This window comes from Microcaecilia unicolor, chromosome 7 (assembly GCF_901765095.1).
Source record: "Microcaecilia unicolor chromosome 7, aMicUni1.1, whole genome shotgun sequence".
NCBI classification, from domain to species: domain Eukaryota; kingdom Metazoa; phylum Chordata; class Amphibia; order Gymnophiona; family Siphonopidae; genus Microcaecilia; species Microcaecilia unicolor.
This window is the reverse complement of record NC_044037.1, coordinates 308,052,719-308,064,752: the sequence shown is the minus strand read 5'-3', so window position 1 is coordinate 308,064,752 and position 12,034 is coordinate 308,052,719. Positions and strand designations below refer to the sequence as shown.

At 40.3% G+C, this 12,034-nt stretch overlaps 1 protein-coding gene across 1 annotated transcript in view; it reads right to left on the bottom strand.

Moving 5' to 3' along the window:
- The window catches only part of PTPRN (protein tyrosine phosphatase receptor type N), a 124,529-nt gene that overhangs the window by 92,894 nt on the left and 19,601 nt on the right, over positions 1–12,034 (bottom strand). Inside the window, exons 5-7 of the mRNA XM_030210892.1 lie at positions 5,690–5,795; positions 3,977–4,235; positions 1,280–1,688 (exon numbers count right to left, since the gene is read on the bottom strand). Of these exons, the coding sequence (XP_030066752.1) occupies positions 1,280–1,688; positions 3,977–4,235; positions 5,690–5,795 (774 nt within the window). The remainder of the gene's footprint in view (positions 1–1,279; positions 1,689–3,976; positions 4,236–5,689; positions 5,796–12,034) is intronic.

Below are 12,034 nucleotides of genomic sequence, written 5' to 3'. Positions count from 1 at the left end.
TGTTTAAAAAGGCATAACCTACCGATCCAACTTAAATGCCTAATCTCTGCAACACAACCAAACTAAAGCACGTAATGGACATAACACAACTCTTCCGTTCTCCGATTCCCTAATGTGGCTGTGCCACATGAACTTGATCTTACCGCAAGATCGCCCTGTATTTGTTCACACTGGAGCCTGCAAAGGCCTCTCCAGTACTATGTAAGCCACATTGAGCCTGCAAATAGGTGGGAAAATGTGGGATACAAATGTAACAAATAAATAAATAAAATAAAATGGCTGCATGAAAATATGAACACCAGCAGTTTCAAAGAAGAGGGACTGTTTCAAGTGAACCAGAGAGGAGAAGTCAACAGAGGACACATGGTAAAAAAGCAGTCTGGAAGCTGAATTCTGAATGAGCTAGATGAGGTGAAATCTCCTAAAACTTGCAGTAGTTCAATCAGGACCATAACAGGATAATTTTATGTGCATAAATTCCTTGGAGTAATTCTCAACGCAGACATATTTGAATTATAATTTTGAAAATTCACTGCTACCTGCACAAGGAAATGTATGGATGTTCTCTCTGCATAAGCACTCACTTATAAGATTACACCCACAGAGAGCATAGATGTCAATAGGCCAGCACCTACATTCTTAGATGATTTGAATATATGGTATTTATCTCTACATTTATACTGTAGTCCAAAACAGAATGTGATACAACAAATTACAAGCAGATATTGGTCCTTGACCGGAAGGGCTTCTTAATGTACTGATGCGACAACAGGCATTAGTAGGAGAAACATGATTTGAGCCTAGGCATCTTAGTTCCCTGCCCATTACTCCTAATTATTAGGCCACCTCTCTTTTCAGATGGATGTGTGAAGGACAGAAGAGTAGATGATGGATGGATAAAGGCACAATGGCTTCATGCAGCAAAGAATGACCAGATGGTGGATGTTGGGTGAGTAGTTGATGGCATGATGGCTGCATGCAGTAAGGGATAACCGGATGGTGGACAGTGCATGGATAGATGAAGGAAAAATGGCTGCATACAGGAAGGGATGACCAGATAGATGATAGATGGGTAGTTGACGGCATAATGGCTGTATCCAGTGCTAGATGACCAGATGACTGAATGTTGAATGTATAGGTAAAGGTGCAATGGCTGCATTCAGTGAGAGGTAAATAGATGACTAGATATTGGTTGACTAGATGACTGGATGAGGGATAGACCAATTATTAAATGAATAATTAGATGGCGGGTGAGTGGATAATAAATGTATGAGGATACCTGTCACTGAGTTGGCAGATCTATATTCCAAATTTTGAGGTTCTTGCTTTCCAAAGTCACCCAGACTGTAGTCATCCAAACTTTTTGCGATGTGCACAGGTACCTCATTGCCGTTATAATCTCTTGATTTCTTTGCCTTGAGTTTGCCAGTCTCTTCCCTGTCACTTCCCTTCCAGCTGTTTCTCTCTTTGGGCAGATACAGTGACGATAAGTCCTGGAAGAGCTGCCCATTGAAGCTCTGCTGACGGATGGAGGAAGGAATCTTGGCCCACATTAACTTTTTGGACTCTTGAGTGTTGGCTCGGCTGGCAGTGGATGCAGATTCTTCTATTGGATCATATGGCATACCAGTGAGAATAGGGTCACTGTTCGCAGCGTTCACTTGCCTGAGGTGCTCTGGATAGCCAAACTGAAAGTAAATCAAGATTCAAAACATTTTCTTGAAAAATACACAAACATATGAAATGATTTTAATCAACTTCTTATCACAAGATATCTGGTTTGAAAATAAATGCCTTGCTTACAAAATTAGTCACGTTAAATGTTATTTGAAATATACACATGATATGCTGTATAAAGACAAAACGTACAGTTAAAGACAAGAGCAGAGAGAGAAAGAGCTATATGCATCAGCCAACAGGAGGTGCTGCAGAGGATGAGGAAAGGAATACACAGATCGCCATGAATGAGAGACACCTGTGCTCCAATCAGTAGGAGGTGCTACAGCTAACAGAAGGGGAGTACACAGGAAATACATGTAGAGAAATAGACAGATGTCTGCCGCAGCCAGCAGGAGGCACTGCAAAGAAAAGGGGTGGTGGGGTAGGTGGGGAGAAAGCAAGGAAGATATGTGCTCTAATTAGTAAGAGATGCTGCAAAGAATGGAGCAAGAGCAGGACCAGACCTAAATGTGTAGCACCTGGACAAACTAGTGCAAGAAATGCAATGGCAGGACTTCTCCCCCCTTCCCAAAGAGCAGTACCAGAAAATACAGTGCCAAGGGCAACATCTGAGGTACCCTACCCTACTTCCAGCTTTGGGGGAGGGAGGAAATCCAGTAGCAGGACTTCTCTCCCCTTCCCAAAGAGCAGTACCAGAAGCACCTTAAAAAAATATAGTGCACATTAGTACGTGTTCAACATTTCCAGTCTACCTTTGAAGTAGATAAACAGTGTGACAATTTGAATTTAACAACTTTCCTCGAATCATCCCTGGAAGTAATAACGCAAAGAACGTCAGCTGTGGTGACATTTGCCCTAGAAATGGATAGGAATGCTGTTTTGAGACTTTTTTTCAGGAATATTGACTCAATGTTTTTAGGATCTAAAATTAGAATATATCCGGATTTGTCCAAAGAAACACAGAAACGGAGGAAGGCCTTTTTGGCACTCCGTCAAAGATCTGTTGTTCTTGGTGCAATCTTTATACTTAAGTTTCCTTGTGTTTGCCGGATCTTATATCAATCTAAGAATTATCAATTTTTCGAACCTAAACAACTAGAAGAGTTTTTGATATCTAAAGAAGGAATGAATGCAAATCTAGTGGTTTGAGAAACAAATGTACACTGTTAGAGATCATTGAGACAGCCGAGCAGGTCACAGTGAATCCCATGTAGTGTATCTACTTGAATAATTAACGTAGTTTTTTTTCCTCCTTAATTTTGGATTGTAATTTACTAAATTTATGTGAGGTCGATAGAATAGATCGTGATTTTCATTTATGTTTCAGCATTTCTTATGTGGGTTTTTTTTTTACAATTGCCATATTAACTCTGTATGGAATAATATATAATAAATAAAGATTATAAAAAATATATATAGTGCAAGAGCAACACCCCACATACCCTGCCCTACTTCGTGTGTGTGTGTGTGTGAGAGTGTGAGAGAGAGAGAGCGGGAGAGGAGGGGGGGGGGGGGGAGGAGAGAGAGAGAGAGAGAGAGAGAGAGAGAGAGAGGGAGAGAGAGAGAGAGAGGGAGAGAGAGAGGGAGAGAGAGAGGGAGGGGGGGGGGGAGGGAGAGGGAGAGAGAGAGGGAGAGAGAGAGGGGGGGGGGGGGGGGGGAGGGAGAGGGAGAGAGAGATCTGTGTTCCAGTCAGCAGAAGCTGCTGCATGGAATGGGAAGAAAGAATACAGAGGGAGGGAGAGATCTGTGCACTAATCAGCAGGAGGTGCTGTAGGTAATGGTACAGTGAGAGACAGATATTTTACATAAACTCTTCCCCCATGTTCGAAGTAGGTCATTTCTACAACATTTGCAGTAGTGAAGGTCTCTCTCGGTATCTGCAGTCACACAGGATACTGGAAGTTAAGCTGGATCTCTCCTGAGTAATGAGAGTGAAATATGGATGCCCAGCAGCAAATCTTTGTGTATGGCCAGATAAAGATGAAAGAGCCCAGACAAAATGAGATAAGTCTGAAAATGAGAGATAAGAGGGGAAAAGGGCACAGGAAATAAAGTACAGATTCATTAAACTCCCTACAGATCCATCCACAGGAGGCAGCTGAAGGGACCCTAAACACTTATTCAACTAAATCTCCCAACCCGTCTTGGGATTTATGTCCACTTTGTGGAGGTAGAAATTATCTAGTGAGAAGCCAGTCAATAATATTTTCCATCCTTCTTTCTTGTATGAATAACAGCACTAAAACCTGCCCCTCGCCCACAACCTCCTCTTTAAAAAGAAACAAATCTCATTTACCTTGTAATAGGGAAAAGGCTGCTGTATGGATTCCAACAAGTTTCTGAGGTGAGCCACATCTGCGTCTGCATGGGAGGAGGAAAGAGACTGATGAACTAGGGAAGGAGGGAGCTGCTGCAACTGCTGTCTAGGGTACTGAAGGGTCTCTGCCAGCTGCTTTCCAGGATACTGGAGTCGCTGTCCAGGGTGCTGAACCAGGCCACTTGTACCTGTCTGGAACGTCTGTCCCAAATAATGACTCTTCTGAGGATTGGATAATCTAAAACAGAAATAAATTGCATGTTTGTATGGAGTGTTGGGTTGTGTTTTAGAATGCAAAGAGTTCAACAATAAGACTGTCATTTTCTTTGGCATGGAGCACCCTTCTTTCTGTAATGGGATACTATTTCATCTCTAGCCACAAGTCACTTCTAGGAGAGTCTATTATGCTCTACAGAACCAGATGAGACCAAACAGAGTAATACGGAAGAGAGAAGGCTGTGTAAATGTGACTGTCCTGATCTGCATATACAACAGATCAAGGAAATTTTAACGTTAGTGAAACTTAACTGAACTTAAAATATCCCTGAATATTTCAGATCATAGGTTCCCTCTTATTTAACATGAATAAGTAGGGAGAACTGAAGTGACTAGCTTATGTGCACCTGATATAAGATGCAAAGTGAGTTCTATTTCTTATCAGGGCCTGTGGACACGAACATCCAGCCTGGCTGCCTGATCTGTACCAGAATCAATCACTGCTTGAGCTGTCTGAATAGCTCTCTCTGTGTGCTGTTAAAATAGCTGCATACAAGTCCCAGACTACTTCCTTACATGATTCAGGCTGCTTAACTCCTCCCCCTTTGTCTCCCCTGTCCACCCCAAATCCAAAACCTCAACCCCCATTCAGATCTTTCTGTCTCCCATCTCAGCCCACACCATCAGTCTTCAGCTATTTCTCAAATGCACCCTGTCTGACTGGGAGAAGTTTCTCTCCGGTTTCTTAAAGTGAAATTCTGCTTTTGGATTCTGAATCCATGAGGCAGGTGTGACCTTACTCTCTGAAAAGAAAAACCTGCAACTCAATATTGGCCATTATCTAATAGGGGGCAAATCATTTGAATAATGGCAGAGGTGTAGCAAGAATTTACCAACTCATAAATAAAATCAAGTAATGACTGAAGAGCTTGTCAATGACCTTTCTGGGGTATTTCATATGTATAAGTATTTATATTCTTTCAGATCAGTTGGGCTTTGTGAATCTTTTCAATGTTTTGGAGTTCTCTGCTCCTACTTTTTGTTTTGATAATTCCATGCCATGAAAGGTGTCTATTTCCCCTTAATATGCCCACAGTGAAGGGCTGCGAGTACTCTCTGCATGCAGCAGGGCCTGCAGTCAAGACAATGATCGATATGCGCCAAGACCTGCAGCCAAAACAGTAATGCACAGTGCATACGCCAAGGTCACACTGCTACAGACTACACGTGACAGGGTCCACAATCAACAAGTGACAAAGCACACATACCAGGGCACACAGTGAGCAAGTGACACACAGCACATGCACCGGGACCCGCAACCCGCAACCACACCCCAATGTACAATGCATATGTTGCAGTTAGTGGTCAGCAGCCAGTGAGAATAACACCCAGTGCAAGCTTTATCACCGAGACCAACAATCTACTTTTCAGGAATGGATGAGATTCAATGTGATCAACGTTTGACTGTGACACTACCTGTCCCCTACGACTGGTTTCAGTGGCTGCTGTGGGTGGAGCTTCAGGATCCTGTCCATCTCCTGTGAGATTATGTGCTGTGTGATATCATCTCTCCATGATAATCCTGAAATAGACATCCAGGAAGGAAATGGTGACAGAGGCAGGTCAGGATACTTTCCAAATTTCTTGGAAAATAATACAAATTATACACCTCCAAGTTTACAAACGAAGTTTTCATAGAAAACAAATTGCAGTCTGAAATTGTTAACTTCCCAGAAGTCCAGAATGCAGTCACACCTCAGCCTGTATGAGGATCCTGTGACCTCGGAGGTAGTACAGAGTCATGGCAGACACTTCTCACATCAGAACTGTTTTCCCAAGCTCAAGGCAAATAGGAAAGTGCTTTCAAAATAGAGGCTTTATCTTTCCCTCAGGTTGCATTGACAAGCTCCTGAAGCAAGATGACCCTCTCCTCATTGTACAGGGTGACGTGGCTCGCTGCCTCGCTTTCTTCTCTTCCTACAGTATATCTCCTTTCCCTCAGATCAGAAACATTGCCAAATCTGTCCAGTCCACAACTTCCGCCACAGGGACCCAGCTAACCATGTTTTCATAGGGAGTTGTATGTGTTGGTCACCAAGTGGCTTATATTTTATTTATTTCTTGAATTTATATCCCGCTTTAATAACAACAAAACAGGTTACAGAATAAACACATTCATAAAACAGACAGTACAAAACTTACATACAATCTGTATCAAACACTATAAATTATACACTGCAGGAAAAATTGTAGAAAAAAAAATCAAAGATCAAACTTCCATAAAAGGCTTCACAAAAGAAAAAAAATTTAAAAAGCTTCTTAAAACTGAAATTTCACAGAACACAATCGCAATTAACTTTGGAGATGATTCTACAAATCTGCCCCTGCAATAAAGACTGCTTATGCGTATCAGAGTAATGGCAAGTATTAACACACAGTTGTTTCACTACTTCAGATCGAAGTACTCAATTTACAGAGTAATGTAGTAAGTGATGGCTGATAAAGACCTGAACAGTTCATCCAGTCTGCAAAACAGTCTCATTCATTCTCAATTCTAGACTGAATCAACAATGAACGCTGATATTATATACTTGATCATGTATTTGGTAGATATATGATCAAGTTTTCACTGAAATATTGAGGTATATCATCATATATTTGTTGATGAATCAGGACCATAGCTTTAAATATTTTAAATTTTATTGGTAGCCAATGAAGACTCTTCAAAGTAGGTGTCACATGTTTAGATTTTTTTTTAATTGATAAGTAACCGTGCTGCTGCATTTTGAACAACTTGTAAAATTGTGTCTGCTGCTGACAAACCAAGATGCAAAGAATTACAATATTCTTGCCTAGATATTATTAGGCTCTGCACAATTGTTCTAATATCTCAATGCAAAATCATACCCTTCAATTTACTAATAGTATGGAGTTGAAAAAACGATGTTACAATCATATGATCTACTTGATTTTGAATCTAACATCACTCCCAAATTCTGAAGAGAAACTTTCACTATCAAATCTGTACCTCGATATTTCAGTGATTTTGGTAAAGAAGACTCAATATATCGGCCAACATACATAACTTCTATCTTGGCAAAGTTTAACGACAACTGTAATACTGCATCCATTCAGTAATTAAATCTAAATACACAAAGTTTTAGAAAGATCACAGACCATATCAGATATAGGAAAAACAAAACAAAACTGAATGCTGTTTGGCATACATCCTAAACAAAAACCCAATTTTTGAAAAACTCCTTCTATCGTGGCCAAGTAAATATTAAAGAGAAGAGCTTTCAATGCAGATCCTTGAGGAACACCACAATCTATCAAATAACTTCCTGAAATATGCTTACCAACTTTTAGCAAAAAAGATCTATTACACAAATATGATTCAAACCATAACACTTATCATGTATCCCTTTACCATATAGTTTTATTAACAAAAATGTCACGATTCTCCATATCGAAAGCTGAAGTAATATCCAAAGTTACTAAATAAACACTGCCATTCATTCCAAGTTACAATTCAGCTACTCAAGATAGTAATAACAATTCACACTATCTTATTATTCACAAAATCATGTAACTGTTTTAAACTCCCTTTTCTATTACATTCGCTAAAAATGGCAATACTGAAATTGGTCTATAATTCCCTGATTGACTCTAATGTACAGCACCCCTCTTAAACAGAGGTTTCACAGTGGCAAATTTCAAATTATTAACTACATTTCCCTCAGATAGAGATTTATTTACTATTTACCTAGGGCAGGACTAACTTCCTCTATCATAGGACTGAACTACACCGAGGATCAAGGATCATGATAGGAACAAATGAGTCAACATGTATCAGCAATCTACAATGGAGAATTCTCTCCAAAAATCAGTCAAACCCAATAGCATATTTTCATCCTCCAACAATCTTTGTTGACCATCCTTAACAAAGCCGAACTCAACCCTCTGCAGAATCTCAGAAATTACTGAGCCATTTAAATCTATGGAACTGAGAGCTAGAGTCAAGGTGGCAATATGGATTATCTATTTGGTTTTACATTACGCATCTACTTAGTTTAGACCCAACATAAACCGATAGGGCTAGTCTCCGGTTAATATGGAGAGCAGCACTGAAAATGCATGGATTAAGTCAATAGCACTGTTTAACTTAACACAGTGAGCACACCGGCTGAAAATCCAGGCCCTAAAGCTGATATTCAGTGGGACAATGCTGGATAACTTATTTGGATCACTTTACCTGAGGTGTTTACTGTCTTACCCGCTTACATTGGGTCACTGAATATATTTTCTTTTAATCAGATTTCTGGACCAGATATGAAGCCCATTTTGCGCAGGATGTCTAGGTAGGAACTGGGATGTTCTCAGTCCCCTGAGTATTTTACAAAAGGCTCTGCTCAATATGAAACCTTTAGTACAATACACATAAAGGCCTTGCAGACATATGTGCATTTGCCAGCACCGATTTCACAACCTACACATCCTAACAGATAACGGCATCGTGTGGGGCTCTACACATGCAAATACACACCCACGTGCTGATTCCAGAATACACACGTATGTGCTGTGCAGCACTTACAAAACAAGTACTACATCTCACGAGACGGCAGCTCCAAAAGAAGCCACTTAATGAACCACGTAAACGAACCTTGGTTGTATCAAATCCTCTGTTCAATTTCTTATAAAAGCTGTCCTGTTGGCCAAACGGCATATCCAATAGAACCTAATCTGAAAATATTAGGTGTTGTAGTTGATCAACATTTGACTTTTGGACCTCAGGTATTTGTTGTTACATTTAAGATTTTCAGGCTATTATGGAAATTGAGAAGAATAAGCGCTTTTTCTTCCTATCATAGCTTTTGCATTCTGGTGCAAGGTTTTGTTCTTTCCCAGGCTGATTACTGTAATGCCAACTACATAGGTTGTAAGATTCAGTATTGAAAAGACTGCAGGACAGTGCAGAACACCGCTGCATGCATGATCTGGAGAACATCATGTTATCAACATGTCAATCTTTGCATTGGCTTCCTATAATAACGAGGGTAGTTTTAAAATTATGTGTATTTGTTTATCAGGTGCTAGAGATTTTCTTGTGGAGCAGTGGTTAGAGCACCAGTCTTAACGTCCAGAGGTGTCCAGTTCAAATCCCACTGCTGCTTCTTGTGATCTTGGGAAAGTCAGTTAACCCTCTATTGCCTCAGGTACAAACTTAGATTGTCAGCCTTCCAGGGACAGAGAAATACCCAGTACCTGAATGTAACTCACCTTGAGCTACTACTGAAAAAGGTGTGAGCAAAATTCAAATAAAAAAAATGTTCCATCTGTAAAGGGATCTTCACTGCTGGATTTATGTATCAAGCCACCAAATGGTGGAATTCTCTTCTAGGAATTATGATATGTAACTCGTTATATGCAGTTTTGAATGTTAAAGACTTTTCTTTTAGAAACTTTCTCATAACATATGCTAATTGGGACTTGAGAGCTGAAACATATCTGTTGAAGCATGCCAACTGAATTTACTCTTTTTTTTTTTTTTTTGTTACATTTGTACCCCGCACTTTCCCACTCATGGCCGGCTCAATGCGGCAGGCAACAGAGGGTTAAGTGACTTGCCCAGAGTCAAGGAGCTGCCTGTGCCGGGAATCAAACTCAGTTCCTCAGTTCCCCAGGACCAAAGTCCACCACCCTAACCACTAGGCCACTCCTCCACTGTTGCTACTATTTGAGATTCTACATGGAATGTTGCTATTCCACTAGCAACATTCCATGTAGAAGTCGGCCCTTCCAGATCACCAATGTGGCCGCGCAGGCTTCTGCTTCTGTGAGTCTGACGTCCTACGTACATGCAGGATGTCAGACTCACAGAAACAGAAGCCTGCGCAGCCTTCTACATGGAATGTTGCTAGTGGAATAGTAGCAACATTCCATGTAGAATCTCCAATAGTAGCAACATTCCATGTAGAATCTCCAATAGTATCTATTTATTTTTGTTACATTTGTATCCTGTGCTTTCCCACTCATGGCAGGCTCAATGCGGCAATGGAGGGTTAAGTGACTTGCCCAGAGTCACAAGGAGCTGCCTGTGCCTGAAGTGGGAATCGAACTCAGTTCCTCAGTTCCCCAGGACCAAAGTCCACCACCCTAACCACTAGGCCACTCCTCTTATTTTTCTTGGACTATAACTTTGCTCTTCCTTGAATAGCTTTTCCTTCCTTTTTCCTGATGTTATGTCTTTATAACCCATGTAAGCCATGGATTTTTGTGAGATATAAATATTAATAAATGAAACGAAAATTTTGAGGTTAGCACATTTGCCCCTTCAGTCTCTGCTGGAGATCCCAGGTGCACATGAGCAAGCTAACTGGCACATACAACTTTCCTGCTCCAGAGCTTATGCCAATGCCAGTAAGAAAAGCTTAAAAATAATGTTTGCTGTTGTATAGAGCAGACATTCACAGGGAATTATGCAGAAAAAACAGCAGATCCAAGAGAAGTCCTTCAGGAAATACCTTTATTGACAAGACTACCCAGGTCCCTTAATCTCTTACTCCCCTTACATACAAATAATGCATCAGTGTTGGTGACAATATCCCAATTCTTTCTTACAATATGTAGGATGTCTAGACAAATGGTTAAATTGAAGACTGCATACAAGTTTATTTTCAGCTTGTTTCTCTTTTTTTAACTATCTTTCCTATCTATTTCACCAGCCCTCCTAGATCCCTCTCTGATCTATTAATGACAGTATCCTTTCCCAACAAACTATTCCCCAGTTCTTTAGCCTGGGTTTCATATACTGTCTGTTCTGAGCACAAACACTCGATTCTCAAAATGACTGTAAGGGAGCTTTCATTTGAGATCCCTAATATGACAACTCTCAAATGTAACAGTGCGTTGCCATCAGTAGGTTTCCTATAGATGTTAGCAGTCAGTTTCCCCTTATTATTCTGAATTAGAAAAGCCTCTCCTCTTTCCTAAAATTAATTTGAAATTTCAAACTAGGGTCCAAGCTGTTAATCCATTTATAAAAATAAAGTTCAGTGCCGTACTATGTACCTCCTCCAGGATAATAATTGTCTATTATACGCATGATTAATCAAACATCTTTTCTCAAAGTTACCCACATACAAATTGGCTATTGATGATGCCATTGTGCAGCCCATGGCCGTCCCCTAACGTGCTTGAAAAACTGATTGTCGAAGCACAAATAATTCTAAGTGCAATTACTGCTAAATGTCATCATGAACTCCACTGGAATTTTCCTCGAATGATCATTCTTTACAAGAACCTCTTTAAACATATTTAAATTTCTGACTGAGGGATATTCATATATAAAGACTCAACGTCCATAGCTGCCAAGATGAATTCATCTCCAAAGTCCCATTGTCCAAAAAGCTAATAATATCTGTCAAGTTCCTTACATAGGGAGGTATTGTGGGATCAACAGGTATTACAAACTTATCAATAAATACGGAGTGTGGTTTCAAACTACAGCCAATACATGACATGACCAGTCTTCCTGGAGGTGCAAACGACTGGTTTTCCGGGGGGGGGGGGGGGGTAGATTTGGGAAATCCCAATCCTTTTTGTGATATAGCCTCCTTCTAATCCTATTTTCAAAATGGACTCAATTTTAGATTTGATCTGCCATGTAGGGTTACATGTTGAAGGTCTTCTGTAAAATTTATGATCTTCCAGTTGTCTATTTCTTTAACCATCGGTATTCATAATGACCACCCCTCCTTTATTGGCAGGCATTGTAATATTAGGCTCTATAATGAGCGACTCAATTGTCAGGAAAACCAG